The 18,452-nt window shown below is 51.2% G+C and overlaps 1 protein-coding gene across 17 annotated transcripts in view; it reads right to left on the minus strand.

Annotated features, from left to right (window-relative positions):
- Window positions 1-10,698: 10,698 nt before the first annotated feature.
- The window catches only part of MTSS2 (MTSS I-BAR domain containing 2), a 93,263-nt gene continuing 85,509 nt past the window's right edge, over window positions 10,699-18,452 (minus strand). For all 17 annotated transcript variants that reach the window (XM_043495215.1, XM_043495213.1, XM_038367961.2 and 14 more), the window contains 2 exons: window positions 18,035-18,200; window positions 10,699-16,260 (listed from right to left, as the gene is read on the minus strand). In XM_043495215.1, the coding sequence (XP_043351150.1) occupies window positions 15,482-16,260; window positions 18,035-18,200 (945 nt within the window). In that variant the 3' untranslated portion in view covers window positions 10,699-15,481. The remainder of the gene's footprint in view (window positions 16,261-18,034; window positions 18,201-18,452) is intronic.

The raw sequence follows: 18,452 nt of genomic DNA on the forward strand, positions 1-18,452 counted from the left end.
TACAGCCCAAGGCTGGGGTTCCTTTGCACATCAAGGCAAACCAAACCAGCCAAACAGAGAAGACTTCAGTTTTGCCCCACTGGCTAACCACAAGTCACACAAGCAATTCCCTTAGACACTCCAGTTTCCCAGTATCACCACCAGTGCCACTTGTTATGGGGACAAATGATTATGAATACCCCACTAAAAGAAAAAAAAAAAAGGTTCTCTCAATCCCAAAGGACCAAGCCCCAGACCCAGGACAATATACAAATCAGATCTTACTCACAAATCACGCTGTTGCCAATCCTTTGGAATCTAAAATCTAAAGGTTTATTCATAAAAGGAAAAGGTATAGGTGAGAGCTAGAATTGGTTAAATGGAATCAATTGCAAACAGTAATGGCAAAGTTCTTGGTTCAGGCTTGTAGCAGTGATGGAATAAACTGCAGGTTCAAATCAAGTCTGGAGTACATCCACAGCTGGGATGGGTCATCATTTCTTTGTTTAGAGCCAGGTCTCAAACATGTGGCCTGTGGGCCGCATGCAGCCTGTGGGGTTATTTTCTGCTGCCCGCCTGCTCCCCGCAGCACCCCCTCCCCCAGCATTTACCTAGAGCGGCTCTGGTCTAGTGTGCACTGGGGGCAGGGCAGACTCCCTGCCTGCCCTGCCCCCACACCACTCCAGGAAGCAGCCGGGACCTGGGGGGGCACAGGGGTTTGTGTGTTGCCCTGGCCACTCCTCCAGATACCTCCCCCGAAGCTCCCATTGGCCGGGAATGGGGAACTGCAGCCAATGGGAGCTTCGGGGGAGGTACCTGGAGGCGCGGCCAGGGCAACACAGAGACCCCTGTGTCCTCCCAGGTCCTGGCTGCTTCACGGAGCGGCACGGGGACAGGGCAGGCAGGCAGGGAGCCTGTCCTGCCCTTGGTGTGTGCTGGGCTGGACCCGCCCCCTGAATCCCTCCTGTAGCCAAACCCCCTGCCCTGAGCCCCCTGCTACACCCCACACCATGACCCCCTGCCCTGAGCCCCCTGCTGCACCCCACACACCTCCTGCACCCCAACCTCCTGCCCTGAGCCCCCTGCTGCACCCCACACCCCTCCTGCACCTCCTGGGGGCAGGGAGGGGCGGAGTTGGGGTGGGGATTTCAGGGAAGGGGTTGGAATGGGGGCAGGGGTGGGGGCATCATGGAAGGGGTGGAGTGGGGGCGGGGCCAGGGCAGTGGCGGGGGTGATCAGTGGTGTGGTCCTCGGGCCAATGTACTAGTCCTCATGTGGCCCTCATGGTCGAGTTTGAGACCCCTGGTTTAGAGCTTCCATTTGAAGCAAAGTCCTTCCAGAGGTAAGAAGCAGGATTGAAGACAAGATGGAGTAGCTGCAGCAGTTTTTTATATTCTCTTTCCATGTGGTCTTTCTTTCTTTGTCCCAAAGACAAGCTGTCCATCACATGGCCTGGAAAAACCTCAGAGTTCTGTCCATAGACACCTCCCTGCATACCTTGCTGAGTTGCAAGGCGTGTCTGCCTTCTCTCAATGGGTCAGTAGTATAGCTGATGGTCCTTAATGGGCCATCAAGCAGGCTCGGCAAGGCTGACACCAATTTGTCTGGGGTGTCACCCAGAAGCATAGCACAAGTTTGAACTACAGACAGTATAGAGCTAATACTTATAATTTTAAATACCAAAATGATACATGCATATAAATAGCATAATCATAACCAGCAAACCAGAACTTTGTCTTAGACACCTTGTTTGACCCTCTTTATACAAGATTTGGTGCCATTACAGGACCTTGGTTGCAACGATGATCTATACGGTCCCAGTTCATGGCAATAATGTCACATACGGATTCATGGCTACTTGGGGATATTAGGCTTTACACACAAAGGGTGACACAGTGTTTCCCAAAGAGGAGGGAATGTCACCTGCCTGGTGGCATCAAAACAATGGAAGTCCATTTACATACAGGGGGATGGGAAGCCCATTGAAACCAGGTCATTGAACTTTGGCAAACCTAAGCAAAGACCAAATCCATCTTTGGCACCCCTCACTAGCCAGACACAAGGGAACAGAGATCTCGCAAGCTGAGAAAGATGGGCCCTTCAACTAAGCGGGAGGGCTGAGGTTCCTGAATATTGAATCTAGGTGAGAAATCTGCCTAGGCCAAGATTGTTCACCATGAAGCCAAGGGAAGCCAGCGCCTTGTTCCTCTGTGGAAGGTCCTGACTGAGGAAAAGTCAGCCATGGCTGGGAAGAAGGACGATTGATAAGAAAGCTGCCATGAACAAAGCCTGTAGCTTGTTAAGTCTTAGTCAGTAGAAAGTGCATTTTGGTTTGTTTTACGTGTGACACTTCCTGGCTTCATTCCTGATACTTGAACTGACTTTATCTCCAGTATATTTTGGTATTACATTTGTTTTATGTTTACTATAACCAGCTCAGTGCTGGGTTTGAAAAGAAGGGGGTATTTACCCCAGGTACATTAACAAGCTGTAATGTGCGATTGTCTTGTTAAGGAGCAACCAACCCCATTATTTCTCCAAGTGTCCATGTGAGAACTAGACACTAGACACAGTTTGGGGGAAATTCAGGCCTGGGAGTGTGTTGGGGACACCCTGCTGGTGGTAGCCAGAGTGGCGCTGTAAACAGGCTGCTGACCCAGGGCTGTCTAGCACACACACACACCCAGCAGGCTGGGCTAGGAGCTACAGCAGCAGAGCATTGCTAGGCATCCAGGTTTGCTGGCCTGGATCGTGCCCCCAGAAGCATGACACCCACTCAGAAGCAGTTACTCTCCGCAGCTCCCCCGGGAAAGGGTACAGCTGTTGTCACATCAAAAGCCTTCCTTTGGCTAAGGGAGGTTCACAGGGCTGCCAACGCCAAGCACCGAACCACGGACCTTGGAGGTTGCAAGTTAGCAGTATCTCTGGCTGCTGTTGCCTTAGCTGTCCTGTGCTCCTCAGGGTGTTCCTTCAGGGCTCATGCAGACAAAGAACAATATTCAAGGCAGCTCTTGTGTAGCTGGGTTTATCAGAGCCAAGGAACGTTTTCTCCCTGGTCTGTGTCATGACCTCAGGTTTCCTGTACCCAGGACTGGGGGAAAACTGCTACCGCCACCACACTCTGCACTTGGAAACTTGATCTTGTGTCATCCCCTCACTCTGCTCCCTTTTGCAAGGACCCGGTCCCCGGAGTCGAGTGATTCCTGATGAATATGAAAAGTGCTCCTCAAAGGCCACTCCAGGAAAACCCTGTCAATCACAGCTCGCCTGACACACTGGCTGTATTAGTTACAATTAACCCTACAGATGAACTCCTGTATTGTTCATCTAGAGGTGCCCTCTTCACCTTCTCAAGTCCTGGAAAGCTTTACAATGGATCCCAGGTCAGATGTCCTCCTCAGAAGCTTCTGGGTCCTACGCCCCCAGCCCTGGTCTCAGTGCCGCTTTCCCTGATGGACAAGTTTCTGGTGTCCTGAGCATCCCACTCAGGATCTTCAGCCAGGTCCTGGGAAAACCCACTTCTAGTCAATCAGCCGCAACTCCCCCTCCCCCGGGCCTCCCCTGACAGCCAGCATTTGAACAAGCAGTCGATGGTGGCTCCTAGCAACCGAACAGGTCTTGATAGAGCCCTCAAATGTCAGGCTGTGGGCTGATGGCCAATCCTGGCTTTAGTTCCCACAGGCTCATGCAAAAACCAGCAGTAACTCCCTGTCACGCAACTGGGATGGGTGGTTGGAACAGGAGTCAGGTCTAAAGACTGGAGCAGGACTCAGTGGCCAGGACTAGAGGCCCAGGGACAGAGCTGGAGTCTGATACCAGCGCTGAGGGTCAGAGCCAGTTACCTGGAGTGAGGCAAGGCAGGGGAAGATTGCACCAAGGTAGGCACAGGCATGGTCCTAGCTGGGCTAAATGCTTTGACCAGCTGCTGAACTGCTGGTTTAAGAGTCAGTCTGCTGACTCCTCCAACCAATCAGATGGCATAGCCAATTAGGCAACCTACAATAGGCTAGCTGTGCTCCTTAGGTTGCCCAGAGATGGTTCTGCTGCAGGCCCTGAGGCCTGACACTGAATCACCATATTACCTAACCATAGGCTGTATTTGCTCTAGCAAACAATTTCTGTAATTCTCCCCCAGGGCTAGCAACAGTGGAAGCTGCAGCATAGATGGAGTCCGGGTACTTATATCTCCATGCTGTGTAGCTTATCCAGAGCAGCTGTAGAGACACAGTGACAAAACCGTCTGAGAGCTCTCTGTGCTGCAGTTTCTAGTGGTGGTATTGATGCCTTGGTGGAGAATTACGACTTCAACTTTGCTAGACCAGGCCAGCAAGGAAGGACGGCGAGGTTGCAGAACAGATACACATTTTAAGAAAGCTGTGGCCAGACTAGTTAGTTTTCAGAGGAGAAGCTGCAACAATGGTCAAAGGGTTAGAAAACCTGAACTGTGAGGAAAGGGTAAAAGACCTGGGCATGTTTAGTGTTGAGAAAAGACAACTCGGGGTGGGGGTGGGGTGGATAACACTCTTCAAATATGATAAGAACTGTTACAAAGAACATAAAAATATAAGACTGGCCATACTGGGTCAGACCAAAGGTCCATCCAGCCCAGTATCCTGTCTGCCGACAGTGGCCAATGCCAGGTGGCCCAGAGGGAGTGAACCTAACAGGTAATGATCAAGTGATCTCTCTCCTTCCATCCATCTCACCCTCTGACAAACAGAGGCTAGGGACACCATTCCTTACCCATCCTGGCTAATAGCCATTAATGGACTTAACCTCCATGATTTTATCTAGTTCTCTTTTAAACCCTGTTATAGTCCTAGCCGTCACAACCTCCTCAGGCAAGGAGTTCCACAGGTTGACTGTGCGCTGAATGAAGAAGAACTTCCTTTTATTTGTTTTAAACCTGCTGCCCATTAATTTCATTTGGTGGCCCTTAGTTCTTATATTATGGGAACAAGTAAATAACTTTTCCTTATTCACTTTCTCCATACCACTCATGATTTTATAGACCTCTATTATATCCCCCTTTAGTCTCCTCTTTTCAAGATGAAAAGTCCTAGCCTCTTTAATCTCTCCTCATATGGGATCCGTTCCAAACCCCTAATCATTTTAGTTGCCCTTCTCTGAACCTTTTTTAATGCCAGTATATCTTTTTTGAGATGAGGGGACCAAAGAGGACAGTGATCTATTGTTCTCCAAGTCTATTGAAGATAGGACATGAAGTAATGAGCTTAATCTGCAGCAAGGGAGATGGAGGTTCGATATTAGAAAAACTTTCTAACTCTAAGGGTGGCTAAGCTCTGGAACAGGTGTCCAAGGGTGGGTGTGGAATCCCCGTCACGGGAGGTTTTGAAGAACAGGTTGGACAAACACCTGTCAGGGCTGGTCTAGGTTTAATGATCCTGCCTTTGTGCAGGGGGCTGGACTAGATGCCCTCTTGTGGTCCTGTCCAGCATGGGCAGCAGTGAAGGACAAGGAAGAAGCGAAAGCAGGATGAAGAATTAAGGTACGTGAGAGAGAGAGAGGAACTAGGGCAGGTCGTTTCTCTATTTTACAGATATTTTACAATTCTGTGTTTTGCTCTCTATGGTTTGCAATGTCCACCTGGAACTGAGACCTGGTTCTTTATTGCACTCTATTCCCCTGCCCTGCCACATGCACCCATTGGTTCGTATCGAGAATGGGGCTGTGGCTTATCTATCGGATAGCAATATAGCAGTGCACAGACAATCCAGGAAGTTTTTGGAAAGTGTAGGAGACAATTTCCTGGCGCAAGTGCTGGAGGAACCAACTAGGGGCAGAGCTCTTCTTGACCTGCTGCTCACAATCCGGGAAGAATTAGAAGGGGAAGCAAAATGGATGGGAACCGGGGAGGCAGTGACCATGAGATGGTCGAGTTCAGGATCCTAACAAAAGGAAGAAAGGAGAGCAGCAGAATATGGACCCTGGACTTCAGAAAAGCAGACTTTGACTCCCTCAGGGAACTGATGGGCAGGATCCCCTGGGAGAAATAACATGAGGGGGAAAGGAGTCAAGGAGAACTGGTTGTATTTTAAAGAATCCTTATTGAGGTTCAAGGAACAAACCATCCTGTTGTGTTGAAAGAATAGTAAATACGGCAGGCAACCAACTTGACTTAACAGTGAAATCCTTGCTGATTTTAAACACAAAAAAGAAGCTTACAAGAAGTGCAAGATTGGACAAATGACCAGGGAGGAGTATAAAAATATTGCTCAGGCATGCAGGAGTGAAATCAGAAAGGCCAAATCACACTTGTAGTTGCAGCTAGTAAGAGATGTTAAGAGTAACAAGAAGGATTTCTTCAGGTAAGTTAGCAACAAGAAGAAAGTCAAGGAAAGTGTGGGCCCCTTACTGAATGAGGGAGGCAACCTTGTGAGAGAGGATGAGGAAAAAGCTAATGTACTCAATGCTTTCTTGGCCTCTGTCTTCACAAATAAGGTCAGCTCCCAGACTACTGCACTGGGCAGCACAGCATGGGGAAGAGATGACCATCCCTCTGTGGAGAAAGAAGTGGTTTGGGGCTATTTAGAAAAGCTGGATGAGCACAAGTCCATGGTGCCGGATGCACTGCATCTGAGAGTGCTAAATGAGTTGGCGGATGTGATTCCAGAGCCATTGGTCATTATCTTTGAAAACTCATGGCGATCAGGGGAGGTCCCGGACGACTGGAAAAAGGCTAATGTAGTGCCCATCTTTAAAAAAGGGAAGAAGGAGGATCCTGGGACCTACAGGCCAGTCAGCCTCACCTCAGTCCCTGGAAAAATCATGGAGCAGGTCCTCAAGGAATCAATTCTGAAGCACTTCGATGAGAGGAAAGTAATCAGGAACAGTCAGCATGGATTCACCAAGGGCAAGTCATGCCTGACTAATCTAATTGACTTCTATGACATAATAATTGGCTTTGTGGATGAGGGGAAAGCAGTGGATATGTTATTCCTTGACTTTAGCAAAGCTTTTGATACATCTCCCACAGTATTCTTGCCAGCAAGTTAAAGAAGTATGGGCTGGATGAATGGACTATAAGGTGGATAGAAAGCTGGCTAGATCATCGGGCTCAACGGGTAGTGATCAATGGCTCCATGTCTAGTTGGCAGCCGAAATCAAGTGGAGTGCCCCAAGGGTCGGTCCTGAGGCTGGTTTTGTCCAATATCTTCATTAATGATCTGGAGGATGGTGTGGATTGCACCCTGAGTTTGTAGATGACACTAAATTGGGAGGAGAGGTAGATACACTGGAGGGTAGGGATAGGATACAGAGGGATTGAGACAAATTAGAGGATTGAGCCAAAAGAAATCTGATGAGGTTCCACAAGGACAAGTGCAGAGTCCTTGCATTTAGGACGGAAGAATCCCATGCACTGCTACAGACTAGGGACCAAGCGGCTAGGCGGCAGTTCTGCAAAAAAGGTCCTAGGGGTTACGGTGGACAAGAAGCTGGATATGAGTCAGCAGTGTGCCCTTGTTGCCAAGAAGGCCAATGGCATTTGGGGATGTATAAGTAGGGGCATTGCCAGCAGATCAAGGGACGTGATCATTCCCCTCTATTTGGCATTGGTGAGGCCTCATCCAGAGTACTGTATCCAGTTTTGGTCCCCACACTACAAGGATGTGGAAAAATTGAAAAGAGTCCAGCAAAGGGCAACAGAAATGATTAGGGGGCTGGAGCACATGATTTACGAGGAGAGGCTGAGGGAACTGGGATTATTTAGTCCACAGAAGAGAAGAATGAGGGGGGATTTGATAGCTGCTTTCAACTACCTGAAAGGGGGTTCCAAATAGGATGGATCTAGACTGTTCTCAGTGGTAGCAGATGACAGAACAAGGAGTAACCATCTCAAGTTGCAGTGGAGAAGATTTAGGTTGGATATTAGGAAAAACTTTTTCTCTAGGAGGGTGGCGAAGCACTGGAATGGGTTACCTAGGGAGGTGGTGGAATCTCCATCCTTTGAGGTTTTTAAGGTCAGGCTTGACAAAGCCCTGGTTGGGATGGTTTAGTTGGGGCTTGGTCCTGCTTTGAGCAGGGGGTTGGACTAGATGACCTCCCGAGGTCCCTTCCAACCCTGATATTCTATGATTCTATGATTGGTTCATTTGTAAGTGTGGGGCGACACAGCCTGCATTGTTCCTGTGGGGCTGCTCACGAACGCCGGCTCTGCCCAGCCTAGTTTGATATTGGAGGGCTGAGTGGCTGTATTTGTACCCTCCCATCCCCAAAGGAGTGCTGGCCTCTTCCCAAAGCAGCGAAGGTTGTGGCCAGTGACCTGGTTGCGTCTCTTTAAGAAACCAATGAACTGTCCAGCCTGCCTGAGCACAGGGCAGCGGTCTGACAGGAAGTTTGTTGTGGTCCATGGAATCCCAGGCATGACTGGGGGAGTTCAGAGGCCTGCCTGCAGATGTAGGTGCCCATTGGGGCTTGGCACAGGGAGCTCGACTCACCTCGAGGCTGGCGTCTCCTCCTGGTAGCTCTGGGGATTCGCTTCGCAAGGTCCACACCCCTTCCTGTGGTTGCAGGCTGACTCTCCAGCCATTTCTCTGGGTCTACAGCTCCCTGCCAGGACTCAGCCCCTGGCCTGGTCACGCTCCATGCTTTCCTCTTCTGTGCCACCAAAGTCTTGTTTCTGCAGCCCTAGGCAGGCCTCCCATTCACTGCACCAGGTGCCACCCCCTCAGCAATGGGCAGGGAACCCGGGCCCACCCTCTGCTCTGGGCTCTGACTCAGGGACCCTTCAGGCAGCAGCCAAGGTCTGTTTCCTCTGGGCCCTCACTGCCTTTCCCTGAGCCCTTTCCTTAATGCCTGGCGCTCTGGGCTTGCCAGTCTCCTAACGCCCTCTTCCCTGTCTGCCTCTGCAGCCTCCAAACCCTGTTCCCAGGGAGTGACTGCAGCCTTCCCCAGCAACCTCCTCAGCTGCCAGGCTCCCTCCCTCCCTCAGGGGATTGCTGAGCCACCTGCTTCCCCAGTGGTGCCCTACTGGGTTAATTAGCCCCTTTCTCAATCTACATTTACTCCTTCAGGGCAAGTGTGGGGAGCGTCCTACTTCTGCCCTAGTCCTGGTTTAGCCTGCAGCCAGACTGGAGCAAGAGACAGATACCAATCTCCTCGAAGATAGGGGCACTCAGCTGTTTGCACGACCCCCCCCTTTCACTGAGCACCTGGGTCTGGGCTGTTTGGTCCATTGTGTTTGGTGATTCAACAGCCTGGAGGCCTCCCCAAGGAAGTGGGGTCCAAGTTCTCCCCGGGGGGGGGGGGGCTGCTCCCCTGGTGAGGACGCTGTCAAAGCTGCTGCGGCCGCCACCCCATGAGGAATCATAGCAAGGCCCTGGCCTGTGTGGCTGGAGAGGTGAAGGGGGATTCTACCTGGAAGAGACCAGAGTCTCCCATTTCAGACCTGAAATTCACAGAGCTGTTGAGCTGAAACCGTCACAAGCTGTGACATGCTGCATGTCTATTGTCCCCTTCCAGGCCTCACTGATGGCAAGCTGCTGCTGGCTCTGTGCAGAGACCCGGCTCCACGGGAGCGCCAGGCCGGGGGGCTCTACGGGGCAAGCAGGCTGGGTTCTTTGCACTCCCTCTGGGAACTGCGCTTCTTTTCTGAGAGGTGGCTGTGGGGTGCAGGCACGTGCCGGTCTCAGCTTTCCTCATGCATCTCACTGCTGACCTGCCTCACCCCCAGTTCTGTCAGCATTTCCCATCCACTAGAGCTGCTGTTCTCCAGTGTGCACCACAGGCCTGCCAACCCCTTTTCCTCCAACCTGATCTGCAGCATCACCCTATTATCCCAGTGATGGGACCTCCACCCACACTGCCTGGTCAGCATGTTAGCCTGCAACATCCACCCCAGCTAGGGACAATGGGCATTAGCCAGTCATCCTCCACACCGCAAAATAGGCTTGTCTCTGTTTCGACCATATCCATGGCATGAGCATGGTGCATTTCATCCCCATTTTGAGGCTGAGCACCCCCTGGTCATTGAAATTATCACATTAAAAAGTAAGTCTGAGGAGAAGGCGAGACCCAAAGAACCCAGTGGCCCTGGGCGAGAAACGAGGAGAAGGAAAGTGTGCCCTAATGGAACTAGAAGAGAGGCAGGCCCAGGAATAAGTAGTTATGGATTGTGTGGACTATGTCCTAATGATCATGCCAATACAGATAGGAGAGGGGCAGCTCCCAATATCCTATGCATATGAGCAAGTCTGCCGCTAGTTACGCATCCAAACCACTTTATGTCCCACAATATTTTTGGTGTTTCAAGTTCAGAGACAAAGCCAATTAAAAAAAAAAGGCCTCAAAAGTTTTAAAATAGAATATTGCAGCAGTTAAAAATACAAAAATAAAAATAATGCTAATTACATCATTTAACATCTTTTAATGTTTGAAAGGCAACTCTTGCATGAATAGACCATAATTAAATTTTAGAATTTCTTAATCCCTGGCTTCCCATCACTTAACCACTCAGCACTAGCAAAATGAGAGATTTGTTTGGTAATACCATCCCAACTAAGGTTCGGGCACTATCATAGGCCAGAACCAATTTGCTGTTAAGCCTTTGAAAAGAACAGTCACCCCAATGAAGCATGTCCAGATCAAGTGACACATTGTCTCCTGTTCGCTAACAAGAATCAGCCACCTCTCCATGGAGCGAGGAAGTGGGACAGGTGAAAGAACAGGTGAGACACAAGAACACACGTGAGTCCCAAGTATTAATTACAGTACAACTTTTATTAATACTGGAATCTTCACAGTGCATTCGTTACTTGTAGCAGTGACTATTTAAATCAAGGGCGGGGTGGGGAACAGGATAATTGTCCGAAAAAGAAAAGAAACAGAGAGGGTGAGGAAAGGGTAGCGGGGGTGGGGGGGAAAAATAAATTAAAAAAAAGGAACAAGTTAACAACAGCACCAGAAAAGTTACTTCAGTCGAAAGACATTTTTTTAAAGGAAATTTTTTTCTCTGTACAAAATGAAAAATAAAACCAAAAAACAAACAGTTGTCACGCGTCATCATCAGCTCTGGTCACAATAAGAGGGGTGGGAGAGACGGGACGGAGAGAGGTTATAACTAATCTTTATTACACAGTGTAAGAGTAACAGGGTTGAGATGCGACACACACACACACACACACATCCCTGGGGTGGTGGAGCGGGCTGGGAACTCCCATTTGGAGTTATGTACATCGTGGTGATCTGCTGTGCTTTGCATGAGGAGCGGGAGAGAGAAGGCGAAAGAAAAGGCCAGGGAGGGAGGAAGGAGAGGTTGTGCTTTCTTAAAGGCCTTTTACAGATCCTTAAAATAACCATTTTCAAAGACTGACTAAGACCTTCGGAGCCCAGGGACGCGGATCCTTGGCTGCAGTTCAGAAACCTTTGCTTTTCACATCAGAGGTGGATGGTGCATGCTACTAGTTTGGCCTTTATTCTTAATGCAATCCCCCCTCTCCACCCCGCCCATCACACATCTGCTTCAGAGAGGCAGAGGGCTGCTCTGCTTGGCTGAAATGTTTCTCAAGGAACAGGAGAGCCAACCCCCAGCATGCTGTTGAAAGCCTGGCAGGCTACAGGAGAGATGAACAGTAAGATCAAAACCATGGGAGTAAACTACAGTGCGACTCCACCAAAATCAAAGGGCCCTGCTCACCTCTGGTGCAACTCACCAAAATCAATGGAGATCCCCAATCACTGGGCCATTCTATTCATAGTAGCTCAGTCTGCTTATCCAGGGTCTGACACGGCTCCCATCGCTGTAGGATCCCCTCTGCTCAGCTACTGTTCAGTGCAAAATATACCAGGCCAAGGGTAGCCCTCGTGTGGCTCCCTTCTCCTGTAATAGCCAAATGGTGGTTCTCTGTCCCCATCCCACTGCTGTCGGCCACCTGGTGATGATGATACCTCTAAGCTATCGGTCCTTTGGAGGGATCCTGGGTATAAGGCCAGTGCTTCTGGCTTCTTAAGGTTAAGGGGTGAGGAAGGGAGGGGGTTGACTAGACACGCTCTCAACCAATCATAACTCATCATTTCTCTAGCAAGCTGGTTGAGTACTATTCATTCCTATCCAATCAGATGCAGGGAAAGACCAGATCTCCCCTTTCCAAACCCAAACCCTACAGATCACATAGCCACTGCCGTTCAACCAGGACACCCTGCCCCTAACTTCCGCCCCTCCAGTCACACACTCACTCATCACAAATTGCTCCTCCTTCCCAACCCTCACCTTCTGTCAGCCAGTACAGATGTTGTAGGTTGGGGAGGGGGGAGGAAGGCAGGGAAGAGCAAGAGGCAGAGAGCTTGAGCACCCTCACACTCTACCAGCTCAACATGCATGGCATGGAGGAGGCCAGGCATAGATTCAGATTCCAAGGCCAGAAGGGCCCACTGGGATCACCTGGTCTGACCCCCCCAACATGGCACCAGCCATAGGACTTCCCCACAGTAATCCCTAGAGCAGAGCTTTTTAAGAAACAGCCATTGATTTTAACATTGCCACTGATGAAGAATCCACCTCGACCCTTGCTAAATCGCTCCAAGGGCTACTTACTCTACCCATGAAACATGTACACCTCCTTTCCAGTCTGAATGAGACTAGCTTCAACTGCCAGCCACTGGCTTATGTTAGACCTTCATCTGCTAGACGGAAGCACCCATTATTCAATGATTGCTCCCCATGAACACAGTCTATAAGTATCTACAAGTCACCCCTGAACCTTTTCTTTGTTAGCTAAATAGACTGAGCTCCAAGGCAGGGTTTCTAATCCTTTAATCAGTCTTGTGGCTCTTCTCTGACCCTTCTCCAATTTACCCACATCCTTCTGGAACGGTGAGCACTAGACCTGGACACAGGATTCCAGCAGTGGTCGCACCAGTGCCAAATACAGAGACAAAAGAACCTCTCTGCTTCTACTCAACATTCCCATTGATGCATCCCAGGTTGGCATTAGCTCTTTTGGCCAGAGTTGCACTGGGAACTCACGTTCACTGATTATCCATCCACTGCCCCAAATCTCTTTCAGTCCCTGCGTGCTAGGAGAGTGTCCCCCAGGCTGCAAGCATGGCCTATGTTCTTTGTTACCAGATGTGTACATGGACATTTACCCTTATTAAAATGTGTATTGTTTGCTTGCACCCAGTTTACCAAGCGATCCAGATCATGCTGAATCAGTGAACCCTTCCTTTGGCACGGCTGCTGCAAGGTCTTTATGGGAGCGCACTGGCCTGCAGCAGCTCCCCGATCTTGTTCTCTCACCGTATTTATCCAACCACCATGGCAAAGCCCAGATTATAAGCAATGAGGGAGGTGTGTCCATCAGACCAGGTTATGAACAGAACACAGACAGTCATCTCTAAATCTGTCCCCACCCTCCCGCCTCCAAAATTAACCCTTCGGTGGCTCTACTGCCTCTAACTCAAAATCCAGTTAATAGGGGGACAGTGATTGTGCCACAGTCTGTGTTTCACCATTGACTTCTGAGGAAGGATACAGCACCTCATCAGGTTGGCAGTAGTGGGAAAGCAGGTGCCCAGTAACCTGGTGCTGGGAGATGCCCCGAGGCCATGATTATTGGGATGCTCATGATCATTATTAGCCCCAGGAGGCCTTGGGCTAAGCAGCATTAAATGTACCATCAGAGCTCAATGACAAGGAGCTGTGATCTAGGGCCCCCATGTGCCCCAATGAGAACCATGTCCTCACTGAGACAGAACTCCAGCGGGGCTCGTGGGCTCTGGCCCACCAGCTCTGCCCATCTTGCATCCAGTCGGTCCTTTCGCAGGCCAAGGCCATTGAGGCTAATGGATGGTTTGTAAAAGAGGCAGGTCCGACTCTGCTACCTTTACTCCCACTGAGTAACACCTTCCTGAGTGGGGAGTTCCCATGCTTTTCAATGAGACTGTGTGTGGAGTAGGTGAGACTGGCTGTGAGTCTGGAAGGGGCGGGGGGAGAATGGCCGCTGAGCAAGACCTGAGATTCCCATTCTTCATGGGATGGCATCTTACTGGGAAAGGGAAGGCACAGGGCACTGAGTCCCCGTGGCACAGCCCTGTGTAGCATAATGCCAGGGATGGGCCTCCCAGCTCCAGGGCACTTCACCATGACAAATCCACTGGGGCCTGGTACTGGCTGTCCTGTTCCATGTCAGCGTTCTGTGTTTGTGCTGATCTGGCGGCTACGACTGTTAGGGGAGAGCAGGAGTAAGTGTGGGAAGATGCACCCCCCACCGTGCTGCAAAACCCTGCATCCATCCACAGCCAGGCACATGAGCAACCCCCCAGCTTGACACACACTCGTGCAGACAAACATCTAGATAGGACTATGCTGCACGAACAGCCCCCGGACACCCAACCCCAGATCCCCCTGCACACTCAGAGGCACACCTAGCAGAAGCCTGCTGGATTCCTAGCTGTCTGGCAACCCCTTTACCTTGTACTTCGGTAACCAGTCCTAGGGCAAATGCGGGCTGTGAAGCTGGATGCGGGAAAAGGTAACTCTTGAGCAGGCCAGTTCCTTTAAACTACCAATGCTGCTGGTTGCTAGCAGAGCTGTGGCTGGGCACCCCTACCCCTGCCTTGTCACTATATATCTAGAGACCCACACAAGCAGTCCAACCTCCTGAGAAACACATGTACCCAAGGCCCCTGGCCTGAGGTCTGGACAGAGTCAGGGAAGTCCTTCCACATCTCAGCTAATCAGGAGGGGAAGAGAGCCTGGCTTTTGGTACAGTGCCAAGTTTTCAACAGGAGACTATGAAGTGTTAGCCCCCAAATCTGCTCCCAGGGAGCACATGTATGGGCAGCTGCTCCCCCAGCAAAGGCATATTGGGGAGGCAGTGACACCCAAAGAACCTCAGGGGATAGGGCCGCATATGCCAGGACCTCTATCCACTCCTCTGATGCTTTGGTGGGCCATTTCACTGCAGCCCACGAGGGAGGGAGGGAGGGAGGAGAGAGGAGGGGGATGGTCGGATGCTCAGCACAGGACTAACAGTGCATCTTGCATCCAGAGGAAGAGGAGGGAGGTGGCTTGTGGGGGAACAGCAGCCAGCGGTCCTTGGCGTTGTGTGTGTGTGTCTATCTGTGTGTGTTCTTTATACTTATTATGTAGCTGCTTATTTGAGTCCAGGTTCGTGCTTCCCCCCTCCCCCACAACACACAGTGGGAGTGGCCTCCTCTTGTAGCGCTGCCTCCTGCTGGCCGCGAGGAGTCTTTAACAGCCAGGAGCAAGATGTGGGAAGGGGATGGGGAGCTAGGAGGAGCAGAAGGGTGTGAGAAATGAAATATAAAATAGGCTCCAAAACCAGTTCAGTGCCTCCTAGGCAGCGCCTTGCAAGTTTGTTAGCGAAGACTTAATTTCCATTTAAATCTAAACTCGTCTCTAGCTCCATAAAGTGGCTTTGCCTCTGTGATTCTTTACTGGATTGATTTCTCTTCTGTGCTCAGTCCAGACCCGGTATTTGCTCTCTTCCCATGGGGTGCGGTGGGTGGGGGAGTGTCATCACAATATCCGGGGGGCAGATCTGTCGTTGGTGATGGTCCTGCGCAGGCGCACCCCGCGCCGGATGGCTACCAGCATGTCTTCAGCAGGGGGGTTGCTGGAAGCAGCTGGGGGCAGAGTGGGCATCTCCTCTCCAGGGCCAGGGCCAGGGCCAGGGACAGCAGTGGGGAAGGGGAATTGGCCCTCACCCAGGGCATGGGCACTGGCCACCAGCTCGCCAATCTTCTCCACCAGGCTGTGCCGGTTGGCGGCCAGTTGCTGGTCCTCTTCTTCCTCCGCAGAGAGGTGCTGCCCTGCACCCGGGTACACCGAGATCTCCATGGTGTTGCTACCCCAGGCTGTGTTGGGGAGGCTGAGCCTCTTGGGTGAGGCTTTGGCGAAGTCCATGGCGTTTGGTGAGGCGTCGTCAGCGTAAAATACACACTCTTCACTGCCCACCCGAGTGGGCCCAGTGTAGCCAGGGGAGTCTGGAACCGTGGGGGTCTTCACCGGGACGATAGGGGGCCGGATGGGGATGGGCCCGGCATTGGAGAGGGTGCGGCGCACTGAGGGCTTGGTGGAGGGCGTGCGGCGGATGGTGGCCACGCCGGGGGGGGCACTAGCCGGCAGGGGGGTCCCGGTGGGCAGCCCAGCAGTGGAGGCGGGGCGCTTGGTCTGGATCATGCGGCGGTAGTTCTGGGCGATGTTGCTGTTGCGCGGGATGGTGGAGGATTTGTCAAACTCGCTCTGGCTGTCGCACTCCACATCTCCGTTCACCGAGTAGCAGTCGTAATCCGAGCCTGGGGGCAACACACAGCGTCAGCGTGACACAGATACAACCAACACATGCAACACAATCACCAACACACAGTGTCAGTGCAACACACATACAATGCAATCACCAAAAACATGTAGCGTCAGTGTGACACACCACCAAATGCAACACAATCACAACCAACATGCAGCGTCAGCACAACACAGGGACAACCAACACATGCAACACAATCACCATCAACATGCAGCGTCAGCACGACACAGGCCCAATCACCACAACCAACACATGCAACGCAATCACCAACACGCAGCGTCAGTGCAACCCACCACCACAACCAAACACCACATAGCATTAGCATGGCATACACACACACACACACACCACAAAACCACCAGCAGTAACAACCAAAATCACAACAGGTGCAACATGACCACCAGTAACACAACCACATCCACAACACATGCAACACAATCAACACCACATATCAGCGTGGCACCCACACACCACAATGACACCACCAGCAACAAACACAACCACATGTGCAACACAATCAACACAGCATCAGCATGACACCCCCCCCCCCCCACAAGCACCACACCACCACCAGCAGGAACACAACCGGAGCCACAACACAATCAATACATAGTATCAGCATGACACACACATGCCCCAACCACACCAGCAGCAACACAACCAGAGCCATAATACATGCACCACAATCACCAATGTCAGCATGACACACAAACCACAACCTCCAGCTACACAACCACCAGCCACAGCATGCACAACACAACGACAAAACATGAACCAGCAAGACAACCAAAACTGCATTACATACACAGAACCACCAGCAACAAAGCCATTCCACACACAATGACCACCAGCAACCCACACCAGAGCCAAAACGCTAGCACCTATAATTAGCATGATCCAAAATACACATAATCACACATAATACAGCCACAACATACTATAAAAAACACAATACAAACATAACAACCTGACTACACACCACACAATCAAAACATCACATCACACACCAACCATCACATTACACGCAACACAAACACAACACAACACAGGAATAAGCAAATAAAGCACAACACAAAAATCATACAATACACACACACACACACACACACACACACCACTTACAACATAGCCACAACACCCCACACCACAGTCATGGGTGCAAACGTGACCAAAGCCCACCCACCACACCACAAACCATCATGCAAACACAAGCTGGTGGACAAATGGAAAACCACATTTTGCAACAGACGTTGAAAAAGCTGACGTCATTGTCTCCTCCAGGTTGTGACAAGGAACCGTTTTTTATTTATTCAGTACCAAGGTCACCAAGGAAACCCCACCTCTGGAGGTTTTAAGAGCAAGTAGGACAAACCCCTGTGCGGGCTGGTCTCAGTGTACCCGGTCCTGCCTCCGCGCAGGGGAGACGCACTCTCGAGGTCCCTTCCAGCCCCATAGTTCTATGACTCTAAAATACTGTTTGCAAAACTGGATGTAGAGAATGCCCTGCGGCATGATGGGAACTCCTGGCTCCCTTCCAGCCCCCAGCTCAGCCCCATCCTGCAGCTCCACAGCAGCTCCTGATTTATTCTGCCCCATTTGATCCCTTCGGCAGAAGGAACCCAGTAGCTTCATCCTGAGATCCCTGCAGCAGGACCTGCCATGTGAGCAGTGGATCTCAGTGAGTCCTGGGCATCAGCCCTGGCTGAGCACGTCGCTCCAAGGCCTGGAAAGCCCAGCCCCTGCCAGCCTGGCTGCATGGAGGCTACCTTGAGACGGGATGGTGTCTTCTGAGCAGGACGGTGTAGTGGTCTGTGTGCTGTAGCCACTGGAGTACTGCAGGGAGTCCCGGCTGCTCTTCTGGTGTTCGAGGCTCAGGCCACGGGTGAGCACCATGGCTAGGTCACTGGCAGCAGGGGACACCTCCTCACCATGCTGTTGGAGAACCAGAGAGACCCATCACAATCTGCCTTAGCTTCCAGTCAGAGGAGTTTGCTCCTCTGACCCTGGTCTCTGGGCACGATTGGGAGTCAGGAGCAGCTGACATGAACATTGCAAGTCAGGCCGGGTTCACCAGCAGAGCGGGGCAGGACCGATTCCCAGCCAGCAGGTCTGTGCACACAGATGGGTTTGTAAGCACACAGCCATCCCAGCGAGGGGGAGGGCAGCAAACAAGCCCTGGGGCAG

This window comes from Dermochelys coriacea, chromosome 12 (genome assembly GCF_009764565.3).
Source record: "Dermochelys coriacea isolate rDerCor1 chromosome 12, rDerCor1.pri.v4, whole genome shotgun sequence".
NCBI classification, from domain to species: Eukaryota; Metazoa; Chordata; order Testudines; family Dermochelyidae; genus Dermochelys; species Dermochelys coriacea.